The sequence below is a fragment of the Panthera onca genome, chromosome D4, assembly GCF_046562875.1.
Source record: "Panthera onca isolate mPanOnc1 chromosome D4, mPanOnc1 haplotype 2, whole genome shotgun sequence".
Lineage (NCBI taxonomy): Eukaryota > Metazoa > Chordata > Mammalia > Carnivora > Felidae > Panthera > Panthera onca.
In genome coordinates, this window is record NC_138351.1 from 58,093,357 (window position 1) to 58,114,973 (window position 21,617).

The following is a 21,617-nucleotide window of genomic DNA, read 5'->3' on the forward strand; positions in this document are numbered from 1 at the left end:
GTTCAAATACTCTGAACGGTTACGAAGATCGAGCATCCCTGGTAGTCACAAAGAGCACTGGCAGCTGCTGTCCCAGCAGCAGGGTGATGCCACTTGGTGAGGCGTAGGCGCTGGCCAGTGAGATAGGGAACCACAGGAACAGACCTTCTCAGCTTCCCAATCGTGGTGACTCTGGGGATCTGGGTGCAAGGAGGAGGAAGGGGTGGCAGGGCGGGGGGCCAGATTGCCACAGTGTGCCCCCACTCCCATTTCTGAGCCAGATGAAGCTGGTGACAGAACTGAATCCCATTCTTTCCTCCACATTCTCTTTGTCTGAGGGGAATCTCCCATCTCTTCACAAGGCCAGGCAGAGGTCGCAGGCAGAATCACCTTTATTGGAGCATGACCTGTTTGGGGCTTGTAACCCTGCGGTCCCCACAGGTAGCTGGGGGTAGGGGTAGACAGTATCAAAAAAGGAGGAGCAGAGCCAAGGCTGTGGGGACTGGCTGGAAGCTGCTGGCAGGGTGGAGCGGGCGGGAGCCCTGGCAGGTTCAGACTGAGGTACAGCAGCGTTAATAATACTCTTGGAGCGTTAATACTCTAGGGAGGGGCAGGCACTTAGGGGGCCCTAGGGCATGAAGGCACTTGGAGTCAGGGAGGGGACAGGGGATGTGCAGCGGGACTGGGTAGGCCCAGGCCCAGGGTTTGGCAGGCACTTGGGGGAGTGCTGGGGTTGGGCAGGTCGGGCCCGACAGCCCAGAAGGCTTTGGTAGTGGCAGGCACAGTCTCTGGGCTGGGTCTGCATTAAATAGAAGCGGCTGCCCTAGTGCTCATCTCGAAGCTCTGAAGGCAGGAACTTGTACTGTTGCTGCCGAATCTGTGCCAGCTTCTTCCGCGCCTCTTCCAGCTCTCGTTCCTTCCGAAGCATCTCTTCCTGTGCGGCAATGATCTGAGGGATGGAGATCGGGGACTCAATTCAGCAAGTATGTGCATTAGGGTACAGGGCCGTTGGGGCCGGCACAGGCAATGTGACTGCCTGGTTGGCAGTGTGCTTAAGGGTGTCCGGGGCAAAGCTCACCTGGGCAATGCCCCCAACCATCTTCTCCTTCACCACCACTGTCTCGTTCTCTTGGTCTTCAAAGGCTGCGGCCTTCTGTGCTGCCTTCACCAGGTTATCCGAGGCTCGCTTCACTGCATTGCCAGCAGCCTGGGCAGAGAAAGCAGTGTGAGGCTGGGAACTCAGCTGAGAGAGTCCCTCTACTCCCTCACAGAAAAGCACATCTTGGGGGAAAAGTTTAAAGTAGCACAGCCCAAGGTACAGCAGGATGGTCACGGTTCCTCACCTGAAGTCGTTTCATTGCCTCCGAGTCCTGGTCAGCCTTGACCTTGCAGGCCACAAGGAGCTGGGCTGTGGAGGCAGCTACCTGCTTGGCTGATGAGATGAGTTTCTCCTGGCTGGCGTGGCCTTGCACGGCTGCATTGGCCGCCTCGCACAAATTGTTGGTGGCTGCGGCCACCATCCGGGCCTAAAGTGAGGAGGATTAGATTAACATATGCCTAGGGGCGCCTGGGTGGCTCGGTCGGTTAAGCGTCTGACTTCGGCTCAGGTCATGATCTCACGGTCCGTGGGTTCGAGCCCCGCATCGGGCTCTGTGCTGACAGCTCAGAGCCTGGAGCCTGTTTCAGATTCTGTGTCTCCCTCTCTCTGTGACCCTCCCCCGTTCACGCTCTGTCTCTCTCTGTCTCAAAAATAAACGTTAAAAAAAAAAAAAAAAAAAAAATTAAAAAAAAAAAAAAAAAAAAAAAAAAAAAAAAAAGATTAACATATGCCTATTGCCCTGGTCCTTCCCCTCTAGTCTCCCAGCTGAGGGACCTAGTGGGTACTGTGCACTCACAGCAGAAATGAGGCCTTGGGACCACTGCCCATCATCCAGTGCATTGGCTGGAATGGCGCCCACCTGTGGAGGAAAGAGGAGAGCCTACTCAGACCTGTGCTCGCCGTAGGTGTGTAAATGCCTGGGATCCATTCGAGTGTGGACAGCAGAGCTGTCCCCATTCTTCTGGGTATCCAAGTACTTACCTTCCCTTGGGCCACCAGTTCCCTCTGGGCAGCTGATGCAGCCTTTACCAGGGCACTGGTGGCTGCTGCAATGGACTTGGCAGCTTCCAATATCTGTTCCTCAAAGTTCAAGGACTCATCTGCCTCCTAAAATGAAGAGAAAGATTGTAGAGAGAGATGCAAAATGAAGGTAGGGACATTCTGCCTTCGGGAGGGTAGGGAACAGGAGGCAGGAGGACTGACCTTGGGTTTGGCCCGAGGCTTCAGCTGCTCCAGCTTTTTGGCTGCAGCCTCAATGGCAGCTGCAGCTCCCAGGAGCTCATTCTCAGCGATGACTGTGGGGTCCTCTGGGTCCACCCATTCTGTTCCTGGTGTGACAAAGGGAGGAAGAAAAGGGCCAAGGCAGAGCAGGGATGTCAGGAGCACTGGGCAGCATGGTTAGTATCACTGGCCCCTGGCACCTGTGGGGACTGTGGGCAGCAGCCAACTCAGAGCAGCCCAACCAGGAAGCAGAGATCTCCCCATGACAAAGGTTTCCCTTCCCTCCCTGTCCCTGGTCACCTCTCACCCTTCATGGCCTCAGCAGCCTGGATGAGCTCAGTGACTGAACCAGCCACACGCTTTGAGTGTCCCGTCAATTGCTGCTTCAGTTCTGGGCTTGGCTTCTGCAGGGTCTGGGGGGGGGGGGGGGGGCGGGCAGGGAGCAGAAAGCATCAGATCTGAGCTCCTACCAGAGGTAAGAAACAGGGCAGACCGTGACCCCCCACCCCATCCCTAGACCCCTCCACACCACAGCCGTCAAACACCATGCCCCCTGGGCAGGTGCACCCTGGGCATCACACTGTACACAGGGTGAAGACAGGGGCTGTGTGTCACTCACCGGCTGACAAGGAGCAAGGAGAATGATGAAATGAGAAGAATGAAGAGACGATGAAGGTAGAGAAGGGGGAGGTTGGGTGGGAAGAGAAGAGATAAGAAAAACCAAGAGGAAGAGGTGAGTGGGAAAACCAAAGATGCTAAGAATGATGGGGCCCCAGTGGAAGGGAGACTTGGAAATCAGAACAGATTTGGGAAAGAGAAGGTGGAGTGGGAAGGAGATTTGAACAAAAGAATCGAGAGCTGGGACTGAGGCACACGGGAGGGGACTGTGTACTCAGGGAGGCCAGTGTGAGGAGCAGAGAACACCCGCTTTCCTTACCAGCAGCACGTGGTCCAGCAGCTCCAGGTAGCCATTGGCACACTCCCGGCCATAGTGCAGGGCTCGAAGCCGCACATCAGGGGCCACTTCTGGGTGGTAAGCTGCTTCCTATCCCATACAGTTAGCTTTAGGATCCCAAAGAGTTCCAGGCCCAAGCCCCCGCAGTTTCGCCCCTCCCGTGTTTTGCCCCAAAGCTGCTGCGCCGTCTCAGGCTTCTGCCTATCAGGGTTTTTACCTTGCAAGCCCGAAGCATATCTGCGATAGCACGCCGACTCAGATTAGCTGTGGCAATGACATCCTCCTGGCGACAGGAGTTGCCAGCGGCAACAGCCTTGGCTGTTGCCATAGTGATACCCTTGGTCATGCGAATGAAATCTTCTGGGGTAGAGGTCTTGGCAGGTGGCTCTGGAGAACAGAAGACCTGTTGCAGATAAGACAAAAAGAAAAATTGTACGGTGTGTGAGACCATAAGACAGCGTAGCACTCTACTTGTATAATCCGGTTCATTCATCCATGTGTTCAAGAACAGACATTCAATGAGTACTTATTGTAGGTCAGGTCCTTGGAGACATTCACACATCACAGCTGGGTTATTTGAGCTGGGTTTTTATTCCTCAACTACAGAGAAGCCTTGAAGGTGTGAGTGGCAGAGTGGGGGCAAGGGGCTGGATCTTAAAAGACATAGATAACAGGAAGGCATTTTAGGTAAATGGGGGCATGAATAACCAGAATGTCAAGTGAGACAGTACCAAAAAATGTTCTAGAATTACAGGGATGGTGAAGAAAAGGTTTTTGGGGCCTTGACTATCAGACCAAGGAACTTGGACTTTTACATAACATATAAAAATCAAAAATATTTTGATGTATGTGTTCGTCCAGCAAATTATTAAAAATCGGCTAGTGGTAGATTCTGTGTGAGGTGCTAGGAATGCAATGGGGAATAAAGGAGACAAAGTCCTTGTTCTCATGGAGTTTACCCTATAGTTTTGGACACAGACATTAAATAGGTAAACACACAGAAAAACTAAAGACTGAACTAGGCTGTGAAGGAAGTAAAGAGGGTGCTGTGCTGAGAAACAAAAGTGAGGTCCTTTCTCCGGTAGATGGCCAGGGAAGCCTCTCTCAGAAGAGGCTTTTTTTTTTTTTTTTTTTTTAAGATTTTACTTTATTTTTTAAAGTAATTTCTACACCCAATGTGGGGCTCAAATTCACAACCCTGAGATCAAGAGTCACATGCTCTATGGACTGAGCCAGCCAGGCAACCCAGAGGAGAGGACTTTAAGCTTCAGCCTGAAGGACTGGAAGGAGCCAGATGTTAAAAAAGCTGAAGCAAAGCAAGTGCAAGGACCTGCAGCAGCAGGAGTGACAGTGCAGCGGCCTGGGGCTGGGGAAGGGCGAGGAGCAAGACCAATGAGACTAGGGAAGTTGGCAGGGGCCTGGGAAGTGGCGGCCAAGAGTGGATTTTACCAAAGATGGCAGGGCAGTCACTGAAGGGTTCTAAGCAAAGTGACACAATCTAATTTATATTTTCAAAAGTGTATTTGGCTACAGTGTACAGAGAATGCATCAGAGGGGTGAGTGTCGGGGCAGGGAGAACAGATGGAGGCTAGCGCACAAATACACAGAAGCATGGAAGGACTGGGGATGATCTGGAGGTGGTAGTGATGGAGAAGAGAGAACATGAGATCCGCGTGGAGGGAGCACTGACAGGTCTTGCTGATGCGCTCAGATGTGGGAACGAGAGAACAACATTACAGCTGCGTTCCTGGCTTTAGAAGCTGAGTTATTAAAAGGTGCCACTTACCAAGATAGGAAAGATGAGTGAAAGATAAGGTTTGGGAGGCAGAAAATTAAGAATTTCAGTTAACTTTCCTCTCCAAGGAGAGGGTCAGAAAGGTGAATTCGGAAATGAGAAAGAGGAGAAGGAGACGAGAGTGACAAGAGATTGAAGGGAGAGGGGAGGATGAGGCAGAAAACTAACACGGCAATCAAAGTGGAGGAGGGTGGATGAAGATCCCAACCAGGGTGCTGACGGGGCAGAGAGAGGAGGGGTGAAAGAAGAGAAGGGAGGGTGGTTGGGAGGACTTGCAGTGGCCGGGATTTGGTGAAGAAGACAAGGAAGTCACAGGTGATGGAGGCTGCTACCATGGGAAGAGGAAGTCGCTTGGGGGCCAGAAGCTGGGTGGCATGGCCTCTTGGTGGTGATGTCAGACAGGCAGTTGAAAACAACTAAACTCAGAGGTGAAGTCAGCTTGCCAGAGAACGATCGTGAAAGTGGTTCAACTTGCCAAAGAAGAGGACAGGGAAATCTGGCGATTTGCACCATTTTGGGCCAGCCTCCACGTTTACTAGGTTGAAGGTGGTTTGATGACGACTACAGAAGAGATGCTGGAGAAGCAAGAGCAAAGCCAGTGTCAGGAGGGCCAAAGGAAGAAAGATTCCAGAGAGGCTTGTTAACAAAGTCAAATGATTTGGAAATGTTTGAAGAAGATGATGGCCAAGAAGAGGGCACTGAATGTGGCAGCTAAGGGGCACTGGTGACTGGGGAAAGTGGGAGGGTGAGGGAAGGCAGGTGTGAAATGCTGAGGACTAAGTAGGTGGGGGAGGGAAAGACACCAGTGCAGCTCACTTAGGAAGTCTGGCAGTGAGCGCGGAGAATGAGTGCGACTCTACATTTCTGTCTGTGAATATATGTGAAATACAGATTCACAATCTGTCTTGATCCCTCTCTAACCCAAGTCCCCAGTGCTCCAGACACTTGCTCACCGCCAGCTCCTGCCGTATGTGTTCTGTGGTTGCCTCCAGGGCTCGTGTGCCTTTGGTGGCTTCATCTTCCACGGCTTTCACAGTCTTGAGCAATGATGTCACATTGGTCACCATCACCTGGGGGCACCAGAGGAGTTGGAGAGGGGGGCGTTTTAAGGAACAGGAGAAAGTGCACCGATTGGCCCCTCATTCCCTCTCTCATTCCCTCCAACCTTGGCAGAGTTCTTGAGCTGCCACACAGCGGGGTCATCCCCAACTTTGCCAGCTGCAGCCTTTGTTGCGCTGATGAGGTCTCCCAGGGCTTTGGCCACATCTTTCACTGCGTTGATCAGCACTACCTGCGTGGGAGAGCAGAGGCTCTGGTCTGTGGGAGGGAAAGGGGGAACAGGCAGTGTTTCTGGCCAGAATTAGGGGTGTCAAATGGATACCTGTGTCTCAGGGTCCTCAGCTCCCAGGCTGGCTGCGCCCAGCTTAACCACATCAGCAAGGCGGGTGATGGTGGCCACGGAGGACTGGGCAGCCTGTGCTAACTTCTCCTGGCTCCCAGCTGCATTCTGCACCAGGACCTTGGTGTCTTCCACCAGCACCTTTGCAGTCTTCAGAATGCCTTCCCTGAGGGAGGGCCCAGCCCGGTCAGCCCTTCTCAGTCCTCCTCCAAACCCTCCAGCCTCTTCTGCTCCCCCCGACTCCCCGCTTGCCTCTGTGAGGCCCAGTTCCCTCCTCACCGGTGGTCTGCGAAAGTTTCAGCACCCTCGCGATTGAGGGTGCCAGCGGTAGCGAACATGATGGTGGTGTCGAGGTCAGCGATGATGCCGGACACAGCACTGGCTGCTGTGATGCAGGCCTGGGTGCCACGGTTCCCGGCCTGGAGTGCAGCCAGCACGTGGGAGACCTGGGGGAGGAAAGTCACATGGAGACTCTGGTCAGTGCCTCGTGGAAGGGAAAGGTCACTGGTGCCTGGGAAAAGGGACGGAGGAGAGGGCTGGGAAGGTTGGAGGGGGATGGGAAGGGAGGCTACAGGGTTGGGGAGCCAGCCCCCCAGTCCATGGGGACGAGCACCGTCACCTTCTCGGAGACTCTCCGGGCACACTCTATGAGCTCCTTCTTGGTGTAGGCATCACTGGGGCTGCACTGTAGGGCGCCTGCCTTGGTGACCAAAGCAGCACAGCCGTGCCCCAGCTCCTGCACCCGGTGCTTGATGTGGGCGCCTATCTGTGAGCAGATGGGAAAGGGACGTGGATTTTACAAGACACTCAGGGTGCCCCCAACTGTGCTTGGAGGAGTCACTAAGGACCTAACAAAACACGCATCGTAGACTAAAGGGTGGTGAGAACAAGTGCCCAGCGTGCAGATTCCCTGTTTCATGTCCTTCAGGCGGGAGGCCACCTCCTACACATGGAAAATAATAGCATGTAGGCACCAACTGGTGAGGATTATGTGAAGCAAAGTGAGGAGGTGGAGGAGAAGCCCTTTATGCTGGGGGATGTGAATCAGAGGGCCAGGGACTACAATTTGGCCGTATGTGGTAAGGGAGGGGTTTGGGGTTGGGGATTAGGTGTGTCATGCTAAGATCCAATTACTTGCTTTCTTGGAAAGCCAGGAGCTTAGGGAAGGAAGAGCTTCATGGGTCTGCAACAAGGAGGAACTAAGAAGAGATTATAGACCTGCAGGATAGCAGGAGTGTTGACAGAGGCAATGGCGGCAGACCAGGAAATCTCTAGATCGTGGGCTATCTCCTTTATCCCTGTGACTTTGATCCTGTCCCTACACAGCCCTGGTCACTTTTTTTTTTTTTTTAATTAAGTAGGCTCCACGCCCAATGCAGGGCTTGAAATCATGACCCTAAGATCAAGAGTCGTATGCTTACTGAGCCACCAAGGCACCCCTGATCACTCTTTAGTGGAGTGGTCCTGAGCGTGTGTTCCCTTTTCTATAGAAGACTAGACAGAGTAAAGGTGGGACAGCCCTAGAGGCTGACATGATGGGGACAAGGGGCACGCCACTGTGACTTTCTGTGAGGGCCTGGGGGAAGATATTCACGGCAGCTGCCCCCGTGTTTACCTCTTCATTCTCAGCAGCCACAGCTGCAGGCTTGGCCTGTGAGGCCAGACGGCCGTAGTCACTGGTCAGCTGGTTAGCAAGAGGGCCCAGCTCCTCAGGGCTGGTGTTTGATTTAGTTACCTGATGATAACAGAAGAAGTAAAGTTATTTCCAAACTAAGCTCTCTGGGGGTAATCTTATACTCTTCCAAACTCACCATCTCTTGAACGGTGACAGCAATGGCCTTAGCTGTCCGCACCATAGTTGTCTGGTAATCCACGAAGGAACCTTCTGGTTCACCCATTGGTCCTTCATCTAGCTGAGGGGGGAAGATGGGGGAAGTAGGAAGATTATCAGAGTGTCTGACACAGTGCTCGGGGACCCTAGCCCAGGGTAGCCACTGACCACAGGCACCCCAAGACTCTAACCTGGTTGATGGCCTGGGTGATGGAGTCCACCATGCCGCCAACAACCCCAGCAGCACTGGCTGCCTCGTTGAGGGTCGTTGTCAGGTCCTCTACGGCCTCTGTCATCATCTGCACAGCCTCCTCCAGGGCTTCCTGGGTGTGAGCTGCTTGCTGTGGGACAGAGTGAGTGAGTGGAGGTGGGCTCTGTTGTTCCTGCTTCACTGACCTCTTACTAGCAGGCCCTCCCTCCCGCCCTCGGTACCTTGGGGTTCCCGCCAGCCTCCTTGGCTGTGTACAGCAACTGTAAGGCAGACTCTGCCAAGGTTTTAGTCTGGTCCAGGAGTGCCATCTGCTGTGGGTGGCTCAGGGTCTTGGAGGCAGCACCCACTGCAGCCAGAGTGAGCGGCTCAAAGTATTGGGCCATCTGGGATACCTGCGGCAAGGGGTTCGAGTGGAAGGTCAGCTGGGCCAGGAACCCTCGCTTGCCCTACCTTGGGACTACCCACGTGTCTTCCCAGGTACCTTGTGTCCCAGCTGGGAGGCTTCAGCCCGTGCGGCACTGGCCAGCGGTTCAATAAGGTGGGAGATCTCTTGCACTGCAGTGAGCATCTGAGTATGCAAGGCCTGGCGAGGAAGTGAACGTTAGCCCTAACTGTGAACTGGAATAGGACCCTCCCCTTCCTTCCATACCAAACTGATGGAGTCCCCTTGGAATGTTCCTCCCATACCCTTGATGTCTCTGTGAGGCACACACGTGGACCCCCCATCCTCTCGAGTCTGCCATCTCTCTTCCCGGACACAACCTTTCGTAGAACCCTGTTCCCCCTTACCTCTTGAGAGATTCCCTCACGAGGAGCAAGCTGTTGGCTGACCGCAGCGAGGGAAGCCTGGTCTAGGTCCCGCAGACAGCTGTTCAGAGCTGCAATGGCCGTCTCACACTCCAGCTGCCCTGGAGCCTTGTCCCTATAGATACATCATAGGCTCCAACACCAAGAAGATCCCTTTAAAACAGGCTGGCCTATCTTTCCCCGTATCCCCTGATTCTTGGACAACAAGGGCCCTCCAACACTATCCCACCTCATTGCACTCCTCGTCCCCACCCCACGCTGCTACAAGTATGTTCCCTGGTCACACTGGCTCTCTACCCACTCAATACCTCATGCTTGTAATAAGCTTCTTGATGGAGTCTGAGACAGTACGGGAGTGGCCAGCCAGCACTGACCAGCGCGGGGGGTCCCGGGGATTGACTGCTAGGGCCCGGGCTGTCTGGATCAGTCCCCCGGCACTCTCCAACATCGTCTTGGCAGAGATCACGATGGGCTCCATGGCAGCCCGGCCCTGGGGAGAGAAGAGGCAGGGAGGTGAGTCTCAAGACTCCTGCAAAGACGAGGGGGCAGCCGGTGCATCGGTTTTGTCTTCACGCCGCCTCACCTCGGGGCTGATCTGGGCAGGAATGCTGGAGAACTCAGGGTTGGATGCAAAGGCACTCAGATTGTCCACAGCCTCCAGCAGAGGGGCTGTTGCTGCTCGGCACTGGGCACGGTTCTCCTCTGTGAAAGCTCCGTCAAGTGCCTGGAAGTGGAAGTGACAGGCCCTCAGGACTGACTGTAGGCAAAGGAAGTGACGCCTGGCTCTCCTCTCCTGGGCCAGAGGTGAGGAGAGGCTGGTGATGAGCAGTATGGACAGGAAAGGGCTTGGGCTCAGGCAGATGGGATTTGGTAGAAGGCTTCAGGGACTGATGGGGGAACCAGGGGAGAGAAGACCGGACAGGTCAGAGGGAGGCTGGGAATTTCAAACACTGACAACCTTGATAGTCTTCACGAGATTGGCTGTGCTGTTGGCCACCTCCTTGGCTGACTGTACAAACTGGCGCTTGGCGGTAGGATTGGCGGTGCGAGCAGAAGCCAGGCGGCAGCTGTTACACAGTGCAGAGGTGTGTTTGGCCACAATGGTGGCTGCAGAGAGCACCTGAGGAGACAGACACGTGGAAAAGCCACGATGAGGGCAGGAAGGAAGTCTCCACACCCAGGTGAGAGCCCCTGCAGGCTTGGGGATGGAAAGCGGTACCTTTGGAAGTCTAATTAGGAAGGACAGAGTGACCTGAAAAGGGAAGATGTGGGAGACAGATACCCGAAGGTGAACGGTATGGGGCGGGGGAAATGAGAGACAGACACACTATGGAGAACCCGTAATAGGGTAAGTAGGAGAGTGGATTCAAACTTCTACAGAGGAGTTGTGAACTTAGCAGTAACTAAGAGTGACAAGAAACACGGCAGGAGAAGACAATTGCCCACAGAGAAGCTGTGTGTGGAAGGTCACAGATGCGTCTCCAGCCTCTACTTCCCCACATCTCACCTCTCCCTCTCTCTTCATGGGGCCGGTCCATCCTGGCCCGCCACCCTCTCCCAGGCTCGCCCACAGCACCTGTTCCCTTAAGTTACCTGGGCCTGTGTACAGCCAGGCTCCCCCAAACTCTGACAGGCCATCTGAATCGCCTGGTTTGCACGGGCGAACTGTGTGGGCTCCACCAGTCCTTGCTGCCCTGCTTGGCTATTGGGATCAGAGACCCCCACCAGATATGCAGCCTGGAGAGAGAGAAGGGATGCGGGTGGGGTGAGAAATCAAGAATATCCCCCACGTGAGATCAAACAGTGATAGTAGGGACAAGTCTAGCATCCAGGGTTCTGTGTGAGTGGCAGTATGTTAACAAATAATAATTACGCTATAAAAAAGAAAAAAACGCTCCTGTTTTGTTAAATGTGCTCGAACATTTCAGAAGGTTAAAAAAGTAAAAGAAACAAAAAACGAAAAGCAAAAAAAAAGAAAAACCACACAGAGTTTAATCAAACTTCTGTTGAGATGTGTATCTGCTGGATCATAAGGAAAAAAGTACTGCTTACTCTAAGTAGAAATAAAAAAAGGTTTGAAAGCCACCCTGCCACACACACGTGCACACACATGTGCATGAGCACAAAGTCTCTTTGAAACAGTTCCAATACTGGGAAGGTTGTTAGGATCATTGACATTTATAACACTTCCAAGCTTCAGAGATTTGGAAAGAGGGAAGGGATTGGTATAACGATTGCCAAATTTATTTTTACGATTAGAAGACCATCATAGGTTTGATTCATACTTCATTTAACACATAGTAGCTCTTCTTTTTCCTCTTTATGCTTTTCATACCATAAAAAAGAGGCCACCCAACAGAACAGGGCAAAGGGCAATAGGGGAGATTGAGGAAGCAAGATTGAGGCTTTCAGAGAAACACTCTGAGATGAACTCTCAAGCCAGTTTGTCTTAAGGGTTCATATACTAAAGCAAAACAGTCTCATAGCTAATGGGTTGTGTTTATACTTCATAACTGCATAAAAAGGCACAGTTAAGCGGTGACTCAAATAACTGGAAATTTAGTTACTGGCACTATTTTAATAAAGTAGTAACTATGTGAAAAATGACTTGCACTTGGTAATTAGTATATACCAAGAAAGCCAGGGCTGGAAAAGGCCCCGTCATTAGACAGTATAATCATAACCCAAGGTACCAGGGGCTCAGGGGTGACAGCAGCCAGAACTATTGGTATTCTATGATTGCTGACAAACACCCCCACTCAGAAGGGGAAAGAACCAGTTTCCAGAGTTGGTTTTGCAAACGTAACTTCTTGATTATCTACTCAAGGGCCCGGCTGTTGAGGAGGTGGGGTAGAGAAAGCAGAGGTATTGCAGGGACCGTCGCAGGGGAATAACCTGAGCAGCTGCCTCGGTGAAGCCACAGAGGGCTTTGGAGGCCGTGGCAATGGCCTCCCCAAACTCCGGCAGGTTTCCGTTCTTGGCGTTTTGGGAGATGCCCGTCATGGCCTCGCCCAGTACCTAAGAAACAGAGGGTTTCGGGAGAGCCAGTTCCTGTCCTCCGAGGGGTAGAGGAGTCCCTAGTTCCATCTTCCTGTCCTCTGCCCTCCGGGTTCCTTGCCACACTTACCTTTGAGTTCTCCATTACACTGTCAAGGCAGCCAAAGTAGGACAGGTCATTGATGGGCTGGACTGGGTTCTCCAGGAGTTCTCGGACTGTCTGTATAGGGGGAGGACAAAGTAAGGTTCAAGACACCTTTTTGACCCCCAAACCCAGAGTACCTTCCTTAACCTCACAGCACTTAGCCTGCCAAGTACCCACCTCCAATTCCCGCAGGGCATTGTCACACTCTTTCTGGCCTGGCGCCTGCTGGGTACACATGGTGATGAGCTGGTTGATGCTGTCGGTCACTGCCCTGGGAGGAACAGAGTCGAGTGAATGCATGCACAGGTCATCATTCTTGGGTCCTACACGCATAGAAAGTCTTTAGCTATTTCTCTTTCATCTGTAACCATTCCTAAGCTGGGACTTCTCATGACATGTCCCCTCCCCAGTCTCTTCAACATTCCAGGGCTGGGCTTCTCAGCTCCTACTTACCGGGCAGCTGCAGCCAGCTGACTCTTGAGGTTGGGGGAAGCAGGGTCTGTGGATAGGGCCTTGGCAGCCAGAAGAAGTTTGCTTGAAGACATAGAGATGCCCTTCAAGTTGGACACGATCTGGGCCCGGTCCTCCTGGCTCTGTTGAAGGCGAAAAGGTCAACATGTTGTCCGGTCAGTCCTTTCTTATCTGTCTCTAAAAGGCTCTGTGTCCTATACACTCAAATAGTGCTAGAGGGGGGTGGGGGGTGGGGGGAGCCAGGCAGAGGTTAGGACCATGCAGTCACACAGGCACCTCTTGTCTAACCCCTGAAACAGACCCTGTGCCTTTGCATACCGGTGCCTGTCCCGCCATCTCCACACCAGCTTCCAGGAAGGTGCTGAAGTCCTGTCCAAATCGACCTGAGGCTCGGGCCAGGTCCTGAGGGGTTCCCCGAGAAGCCTGCACTAGTTCTGTGGCTGCCTGATTCAGCCCAGCAGCAGCATCATTCAGCCGGCTCTGAGCTTCCTGAAACGTCCCAGTGCTGGGGGGAAGCTGCGGGGTCAGAAAGAAAGTCAGAAGCCAGCATGGGGGACGATGTGAGGGAGAGTCTAGTCAAGGAGTGCTGGGAGGTGGGCACTGAGCCTGGGAGTAACAAAAGGGGGTAAAACTGGGAAGTCAAGGTCAAGGAGAGGTCTAGACGTGGAGAGAAGCTTGGAGTCTTCAGCTTTTACGTGCCCCCCACACCCCTGGTCTTCCTACCGAGTCACTCAGGAGTCGCTTGCTGGCATCTCCCACCGCTCGCAGGGCATTGTCCACATCTCGCTGGCCAGGCAGGCAGCTGACACAGCGGTTCAGGGCCTGAGTCACTGCTTTAGCCACCTGAGGTAGAAAAGGAGACGGGTGTTGCCAAAAAAGAAACCATTTGGGAGAGCACCTCCTCCACTCATGGGACCTGGGAAATAAGCGCTCTACTGCCTCTAAAAGTGAGGAGGAAAGGGCGTGTGTAGCTGAAGGGGCTGAAGGTTAGAGTTTCAAGTGATAGTGACCAAACTGCCCCACGCTTGGCGTTCAGCTAAACCCTGCCGCAGGTTGAGACACTTCTACTAGGACTGAGGGAAAGGGTGGAATCCAGACAAGAGCTGTCAAGAGCAGACCTGAGAAGGTGTCTGTCAGTGTGGCTGAGACTCTGTTCCAGTCAGGGTGGGCCGTACGGGGAAGCGGTCTGTTTCCCAAACCTGACCTGGGCAAGCCGTTGCTGGCTCTCAGGGTCCCCTGGATGGCCAGCTGCCTTCTTTCCTTCCTCAATGAGGCTGCTGGCCTTATCCAGAACATCGCTGGCCGTGTCAAGCACGATAGCTTGCACTGCAGGATCCGATGTCAGGGCAGCTACACCCCTAGCAGCCTGGGCCAGTGACCGCAGCCCACCTGCCACTTCCCTAGCTGCAATCCCTGGGGAGACAGAAGGGAAAAGGGGCTTTCACTGCCAGGCCCTGGTTCCAGTGGCTTTCTCCATCAGCTCTATCCCTCGTTCAGCTCCTGCTCCCAGCTCCATTCCCAGCCCTGCCCACATACCTGCATAATTCTCATTGCCCTGGGCAACCTCCCCCAGCAGCTGGGCAATGGCAGAGCTCACAGCTTTGGTGCTGTTTCCCAGGTCCTGGGCACATTTCTCCATCTAGGGAAGAAGCAGGAGACTCAGGTGCAGAAGGAACCAGGAAAAGGGAACTTAAGAAACTAGTTGAGGTCAGCTGGCAGTTTAATGAAGGTTTTGGGCAGCTCCAGGGTGCAGGCAGAAAAGAAAACCTCAGAGTTTGATTAAGAATGAGGTCTTAGGGGGGCATCTGGGTGGCTCAGTTGGTTGAGCGTCCAACTTTGGCTCAGGTCATGATCTCGTGATTCTTGAGTTTGAGTCCCACATTGGGCTCAGCGCAGAGCCTGCTTCAGATCCTCTGTCCCCCTCTCTCTGCCCCTATCCCGCTTGCGCTCTCCCAAAAATAATATAAAAACAAAACAAACAAACAAACAAAGAATGAGTTCTTAGGGGCACCTGGGTGGCTTAGTCGGTTAAGCATTGACTTTGGCTCAGGTCATGATCTTATGGTTCATGGGTTTGAGCCCTGCATCAGGCTCCATGCTGACAGCTCAGAGCCTGGAGTCTACTTTGGATCTTTGGATTCTGTGTCTGCCTCTCTCTCTGCCCCTCCCTGCTTGCACTCTCGCTCTCAAAAATAAACAAACATTGAAAAAAAAAAAAAAAGGTCTTAAGAATACTTACGGTCTCCCCAGGTAAGGGTTTAAGTTTGCCATCTCGAGCTGCTGCCTTCACTTCCTGTAGATCTCTCTCTAGATTCTGTACCACACTCAGTGCAGAATCCATCTCCAAAGGCCCACATGCTTCCTGAGCCTACAATAACAAGGAAGTCTGGGTACAAGAGGTACTGCTGTGTCCCACTAATGTCCCATGTTATACAATTATCCCTGTTTTAGGTTATTCTGCAGACTCCCCATCATCCCAGAACTCCACCCTCATTTTCCAAAGATGGCCAGCTCCCTTACCTTCTGGGCAGCGGTCCGAAGTTCAGCCAATGCAGTGCCAAGGTTTTTAGCACACTGACTCAGCTGCATGGCCGAAGCCTGGTCTTGAATTGTTGGCACTGAGGCCTTTGCAGCGGCCACCATCTTCCCACCTGGCTGTTGAGGAACAGGTGGGCAGATGAATGTACCATTTGCTTGGATACAGGGACTAAAGATGGTCTGGACACTGAGTGCCGCAGCTCAGTCTGGGAAGGAGGCTACTGGTAGAGCTTCAAACTGTGGGTGATCTAGGGGACTTAGAAGGGTGGGAAGGGTCTCGTCTGAGAGGTGGGGAGAGGGTGCCTTGCCTGCAGGAAGCTCTGGCTTGCAGCAATGAGGGCCAGCTGAGCACTGGGACTGTCGGGCTGAGCTTGGCTCCCTCGGACGCCCTGCACCAGCAGTGGAATCTGTTCTGCCACAGCCTGTGGGTGAAAATGTCATGAGAGCCACCTCCCCATAGACTGGGGGAAAGTCCCACTCGTCCCACATCTCCTCCCACCAAGTCTCACCTTGCAGCTCTGCACCAGCACAGGCTGGGGGCCAGCAGAGGCCTTGGGGGTGGAGGCTGCATGCTGGGCTGCTGCAATGGTCTGTGTAGCTGAGGCTGCAGCCTGTTTGGCTGCGTGCTGTGAGGACAGAGTAGTTAGGACAAGCCCCAGGCGCTCCCCTGCCCAGTCCCTGGCTCACCCTGGCCACACTATCCCACAAGGAAACAGTGACAGAGTCTCTCTCTGCACAACCCTCCCGGTTTCATTCCTCCCACAGCACCCACACTCCCGCTCCTGGGTTATTTCCTAGCTTTACCTCCAGGCGCTGCACCAGCTTCTTCTTGATGGCATTCTGCGCAGCCGCATTGGTGGCCATGCGCAGACCCTCAGCCGCCTCCCGCAGCCGCTGCTGCTGCTCCTCACTGTCAGGGTGAGCAGCTGCTCCCTGAGAGAAGCGGAGAGACGGTCCTCACCCAGCATCCCTGTGCGCCCCAAGTAAGCTCTGCTCTGACCTCTCCAGACTCAAATGTTTTCCTAAAGTCCCCACTGAAAGGTAATCACAGCTGAGATGAGCTGTCTCAAGCAAGCAAAGGGGAATCAGGGGACCCCTAGATTCCCTATGGGCCCTTTTTAGGTAGAACCATTTCTTCTTTCCCTTTTGGGGGAAGAAGCCATGTTTCTTTCCCTACTGCCCCCTAAATGCCACTGGCAAAAGGGTGTGTTTAAGGCTCTTTGGGACAAGGAGGACTCAGTTTAGAGCAGGGATTTCAAAAACCAAAGCAGGGGAGCTGGTTACTCCTGCAAACTGGAAAGCCTCAGAGCCCGGGGAGTGCAAGAACCTCTTGGCTTCTTCCCGACGGTCATCTGCACCCTGTGTCCCACTGCCTGTCTTTCTCTGTACTGCTGGCAGCAGAGGTCCCAGGACTGAGTGCTTATATGCATTCCCAGGACAGGCCATGAAGCAGAGGGATCCAGGAAGAAGGCAGGTGGTGGCAACAAAGTAGGGAAAAGTAAGGATAGCAGAGCGTGGACTCAGAGGAAGAAAAAGGGCATGTCGGTCACCAAGTACCCTGGCAGTCACAGTGGCTGGAAGCCTGGGCCCCTATGCACCTGAAACCGAGGGTGCTTTTACTTCCTGAGCACTCTTACATTTTCTGCTTTACTTGGGTCTCTCCCATCAGAAAAGGGTGACCATCTGGACCCTTCTACTTCCCTTCAGGTCTCAGTCTGGGAGTTGGCCACAGAGGGCTCGTACCTTGGCAGCCTCCACCATCTTGGCTGTGGCATCGGCCAGGATCTTAGCGGCGCTTAATAGCTTGCGAGAATTCTCCAGATCACTCTCCCCCTCGGCATCAGCCTTGATGGCATTGACCAGGTCAGAGGTGGCTTGGGCTAGGATGCGAGCCTGTCGTACCATCTCACCTGAGAGGACAGAGCACTATCAGGTAAGGAAGCCAGAGACACTGCGAGGGTGCCAGGGTGGGGGAAAGGGGTGCAGGCAAGGTAGACAGGGCTCTTGGGGGGCAGTTAAAGAGACACAAAGGTTCTCAAAGTGATTCCCCTGGAGTTATTGTATTTTGGGTTTAAGGTCTTGGAGAGGGACAGATTTCCCGGTGAACTTTTATGGGAGAGAAGACAGTCTCTAACGAGTATTTTCAGTAAATAGTCTTGCACTCCTTGTGAAGGAGTGCACTCCTTTTGGGAGTGAGCAGGTAGGGTGGAGTGGAGAAGGCTATTTCTTAATGCCACCTTCCAACTTCCAGCTACGTTTGTGTATGCTTTTGTATATTCTCCAAAATATACCCGAGAAGGCAGAACGGGGATCACATTCCTGCTTTACAGATGAGAAACTGGAAGTTTCAGAGAGCTTAATAAGTACATGGTCTACTCTGCTGAGTCCTTAGCGGGGACTGGCAGGTCTGCAAGGGAGTGCCCAATGGGCTCGGGGAGCCTCAGTAGGGTTCTCTGTCTTCCCAGGAGTGGTGTCCTTACCAGCATCACCCATGGAACTGAAGATGTTCTCGGTGACAGTGAGGATGGTGTCAGTGGCCTGGTCATAACGGCCAGCAGGCCCAGCCCCTGAGGCATGGGCCTTCACGTGCTGCAACAGCTCATTCAGGGCCTGGGTGACAGCTGTGGCCGCCGCTCCTACCCCCCGCAGCAGCTGCCCATCGTCCGTGGCTGCCTGGGAGGCGGACACACAGCCCTCCACGGCTTTGGCCACCAGGCGTCCGGCCTCCACCAGCTGCTCTTGGCAGACAGGTGAGCTGATTGTAGGTGCCACCACCTGTGGGCAAAGCAAGTGTCAGAGATGAAGGCAATGGAAAGGAGTCGTGAGGAGTCCCACAGCCACCGGAATAGGTAAGAAGGAGCCAGAGAGGTGAAATGACAGGCTCCTGTGTGTGGCACCATCACCCCTCAGCACAGGCTAATGCAACCTTTGTGGCTCACCTTGGTACAGGCCACCAGCTGGGAGGTAGACAAGGCACACTGTGTCGCTGCAGCAATGACCTGGGTCTGAAGCCCTGAGTCCTCTGTCCGCTGGGCCACACTCTTGGCCTTGAGGACCAAGGCAGCTGCAGCACTTGCCACGGCCTTGGCTAGCTGCATTAGTACGTCCTGTGAGAAAAGCACTGTCAGCATGGCCTAAGATCGAGCTTGGGATCCATGGACCCTTCTCAGAGGCATGAGCGGTTTCATTATTCCCACTGACTCCAATCACTGGATAGTGTATGCAGAAGCAACCAGAAGCTACCCCAAGCCCCTGCCTTGAGCGCCCAGTAGGACAGAACACCCACCAAGGAACAAACCCACACCGAGAGAAACAGAGCCTACACCAGAGGGAGAAACGCATGAGGCGGATACACTCGGACCGCAATGGGGAGGGAGGGGCGGTGCTGTTACAATGGGATGGAGAGAGATACCTCTTGGGGTCCCTCCCACCCCCAGCTTTTTTTCTCCATTTCTTCTCAATCTTGGTTGGAAGCAGTCACCCTGGAGTACAAGACCCCATACAACCCTCCCGGATCCCATTTTCCCAAGTCCTGCCTGTGACATGCCTCCCTATCTCCATCATGTTCTGCCCCCTGAGGAGGCTGGGGGAGAGGTGCAGAGCGAGTGTATGCGGCTCAGAGAGAACAAAGCTGGGAAGGCCCAGGCCAGAGGCCATTACCGTGGGGGGTTCGGGGGGAGATCGAACCCCAGCCCCTCTGGGTGCACATATCTGCGTGGGAAATCCAGGATGACAAGTCAGCTGAGGAAACTGGCATGGGGTGGGGAAGGGGGAGCTAGAGGAACAGTGTCCTCAGGGTGGTATGGAGGCAGCTTCAAGATGTCGAGTTGGGACAAAGGCTATATATAGGGAAGACAAAGAGAAGATGGCAGGCGACTACAAAATATCATCAGCCAAGGGTGACCTGGTAGATTCAGTTTGGATTCAGGGGTTCTAAATTTTCATGCCTTCAAAAGGGAATGGAGGTTCCCAATGTCATTCCCTGCAAACACATCTTCCGTTTGGCGCTGAGAAGTCACTTTGTAGTAACAGGACTAGGAGCTGGATTCAGGGTCAGAGGTTACTTCCAAGAAGCTTCCGTTCTAGGGGCTGGGTAAGTCACTAACCTGGAAGTGGGGGTCAGTATCGCTTTCCCCAATTTGCTGCAACAGCTCCCCACTGGCCTGGCCCACGTTCCCAGCTGCTTGCAGCAGGTTCTGACGGGGCTGTGGAGAGTGGACACCGGTCAGAAGCTGCCCACAGGTCCCACACTTCCATCCCACAATCTGGACTGCCCCCTCCTCCTTTGGGGTCTCCTCCCTAGTGCCAGCCGTGGCCCCTGACCTCAGCGCTGGCTGGCTGGGCACTGCGCAGCAGCTCTGACACCGCCCCGGCAAGGCCCTTCGCGGCCTGCAGCAGAGGCCGGCCACTGCTGCCTTCGTCCTCCAGCAGGGCGGCCAGCAGCTTCACGCCGCGGGACATCTCCGTCAGGTTGGAGGAGATCGTGGTGACTGCACAGCCCACTGCCGTGTAGTCTGTCTCCGCGGGGTCCCCTGAGGGAGGAAGAGGAGCACACGTGAGGCGAGCAGGCCAGACAATGGGCTAGAGAGGTGCAATCACAGGCGTTAGTCACAAACGTGTGCCGAGAGAGACACGGTCTCTTCCCTGAGTTGAGGGGCAGTCCCACCTGGAGCCAGTCACACTTGGTGCCTGCACGCGCTCCTCCTCCCCCACCCCCACCACATACAGATAGGACTTGGCATCCGGCCTACCTGCTGTCAGGTTCACCACGGAGGCAGTACCAGCTGTGATGGCATCTACCTGGGAGTGGATCTCATGCTTTGATTCATCCATCTTGTTTTTACGCCAGGCCTTAGAGGCCTGAAAGAGAGAGCGAGAGAGAGGCAAAGTTCAGGATCTGCTCTGGTCCGGTTAACTCCGATCCCGTTCCTGTGAGTCCCAGCCTCAGCACCGCTGGCCTCTCCTCCGTCCCATACTCACAGCATCCTGGCCCAGAGGGGGCAGAGTGTCAAAGTCATCCAGAGTGGCCTGGGCGGCTTGCACAGCCTGCATGCTAGAGTTAATGGTCCCAGTGAGTGCCTGCTGGGCTGATGTCTACAAGACAAGGGGAGGAGAAACAGAGAACGCTTAGAGGAAAGAGGAGGTGGGCTGGGGACAGGACTACGAACAGGGACGTGGGAAGACAAACAGCTGATATGGGGAGGAAGGCCTGGTACCGTGGTGGCAGTGGAAGCACTCTTACCAAAGGGGGCATGTGTCCCCGGTGCATCTGGCCGCTGGTAATCTGTTGCTGGGCAGGTGGCATGCTGCCCACCTGGAAATTCTCAGGACCAGAGGCTCCAGAGCGCATGATGGCAGGCAGGGCCACAGAGCCGTGTTCTACTTTCCCTACCCGGTTATACTGCTGCTGAAGGACTGTCGACCTAGAGAGGGGACACACGGGGCGGCACTCAGAGGACTGTTGTCTTAACCTCCCTGCCACCCAGCTGTACTACCTTTGCAGGTCCTGTGGTCTAGGGGGATGTGTGATAGCCTGTGACCGGTTAAGGAACCATCCTAGGGACTCCCCACCCCTCAACAGTCGTTGGAGTCAGGCCCTGCCTTCCCTGCCCCTGGGGGATGGGATCAGCCCAGCAACCTTCGTACTTTTTGGGGGACACTGAGTCCTCTAGCATAGTAGACTCCTCGTCTCCTTCCAGCCCAAAGTGATCCTTGCTTTTTTTCTGTAGGAAGGAAAAAGGAACAAGAATTAAAGAAGAGAGAGGCAGGGAAAAAGCAGCCTCTTCTTTCCCTACTCAGCCTTTTTCCAGAACCTGGGTCCTCACTTCTAAAGGACTGGCTTGGGTAGAAGGTGAGGGAAGATAAGGAAAAGGCTGGGGCAAGCACCTTCTTAAGGATGATATCAATGTAGCCGGCGATGAGCTGTGCGATCTGCTCCCCTTCCGTTGTCTGTACTGAGTAGTAGCCATCCTGGTAGTCCCCGAAATCCTAGGGTGACAAGGTGGGGGCTCAGTGGGAGAGCCTGCATCTACCCACGATGGAAAAGGGTAGGATGGGAGCCCCAAGGCAAAGCTGGTGAGGGTGTCTTCCCCTGCCAACAGCCCTCTAGAGAGAAGCCTACCCTTCTTCAATTTCCCATTTATTTTTCTCCCGGGAGGGCAACATTTTG

At 54.0% G+C, this 21,617-nt stretch overlaps 1 protein-coding gene across 5 annotated transcripts in view; it reads right to left on the reverse strand.

Annotated features, from left to right (window-relative positions):
* Positions 1–353: 353 nt before the first annotated feature.
* Positions 354–21,617, reverse strand: part of TLN1 (talin 1) — a 31,876-nt gene continuing 10,612 nt past the window's right edge. For 3 of the 5 annotated variants that reach the window (XM_078436700.2, XM_078436698.2, XM_078436699.2), the window contains exons 11-58: positions 21,335–21,436; positions 21,095–21,171; positions 20,691–20,871; positions 20,429–20,542; positions 20,200–20,308; positions 19,772–19,980; positions 19,555–19,653; positions 19,109–19,159; positions 18,388–18,555; positions 17,929–18,223; positions 17,192–17,358; positions 16,253–16,381; positions 15,958–16,074; positions 15,757–15,870; positions 15,431–15,565; positions 15,150–15,278; positions 14,447–14,549; positions 14,115–14,323; positions 13,634–13,753; positions 13,229–13,426; positions 12,893–13,032; positions 12,617–12,710; positions 12,425–12,514; positions 12,193–12,315; positions 10,891–11,034; positions 10,256–10,417; positions 9,881–10,021; positions 9,606–9,787; positions 9,280–9,412; positions 8,972–9,073; positions 8,712–8,882; positions 8,471–8,620; positions 8,260–8,361; positions 8,064–8,183; positions 7,068–7,214; positions 6,728–6,894; positions 6,431–6,614; positions 6,215–6,340; positions 6,003–6,119; positions 3,472–3,657; positions 3,237–3,344; positions 2,607–2,712; positions 2,282–2,406; positions 2,060–2,185; positions 1,875–1,937; positions 1,323–1,505; positions 1,058–1,186; positions 354–928 (exon numbers count right to left, since the gene is read on the reverse strand). In XM_078436700.2, coding sequence (XP_078292826.2) covers positions 803–928; positions 1,058–1,186; positions 1,323–1,505; positions 1,875–1,937; positions 2,060–2,185; positions 2,282–2,406; positions 2,607–2,712; positions 3,237–3,344; positions 3,472–3,657; positions 6,003–6,119; positions 6,215–6,340; positions 6,431–6,614; positions 6,728–6,894; positions 7,068–7,214; positions 8,064–8,183; positions 8,260–8,361; positions 8,471–8,620; positions 8,712–8,882; positions 8,972–9,073; positions 9,280–9,412; positions 9,606–9,787; positions 9,881–10,021; positions 10,256–10,417; positions 10,891–11,034; positions 12,193–12,315; positions 12,425–12,514; positions 12,617–12,710; positions 12,893–13,032; positions 13,229–13,426; positions 13,634–13,753; positions 14,115–14,323; positions 14,447–14,549; positions 15,150–15,278; positions 15,431–15,565; positions 15,757–15,870; positions 15,958–16,074; positions 16,253–16,381; positions 17,192–17,358; positions 17,929–18,223; positions 18,388–18,555; positions 19,109–19,159; positions 19,555–19,653; positions 19,772–19,980; positions 20,200–20,308; positions 20,429–20,542; positions 20,691–20,871; positions 21,095–21,171; positions 21,335–21,436 — 6,573 coding nt within the window. In that variant the 3' untranslated portion in view covers positions 354–802. Of the gene's footprint in view, positions 929–1,057; positions 1,187–1,322; positions 1,537–1,809; positions 1,938–2,059; positions 2,186–2,281; positions 2,407–2,606; positions 2,713–3,236; positions 3,345–3,471; positions 3,658–6,002; positions 6,120–6,214; positions 6,341–6,430; positions 6,615–6,727; positions 6,895–7,067; positions 7,215–8,063; positions 8,184–8,259; positions 8,362–8,470; positions 8,621–8,711; positions 8,883–8,971; positions 9,074–9,279; positions 9,413–9,605; positions 9,788–9,880; positions 10,022–10,255; positions 10,418–10,890; positions 11,035–12,192; positions 12,316–12,424; positions 12,515–12,616; positions 12,711–12,892; positions 13,033–13,228; positions 13,427–13,633; positions 13,754–14,114; positions 14,324–14,446; positions 14,550–15,149; positions 15,279–15,430; positions 15,566–15,756; positions 15,871–15,957; positions 16,075–16,252; positions 16,382–17,191; positions 17,359–17,928; positions 18,224–18,387; positions 18,556–19,108; positions 19,160–19,554; positions 19,654–19,771; positions 19,981–20,199; positions 20,309–20,428; positions 20,543–20,690; positions 20,872–21,094; positions 21,172–21,334; positions 21,437–21,617 lie in introns of those variants that run through there. The other 2 variants (XM_078436701.2, XM_078436702.2) reach the window with 2 other exon arrangements.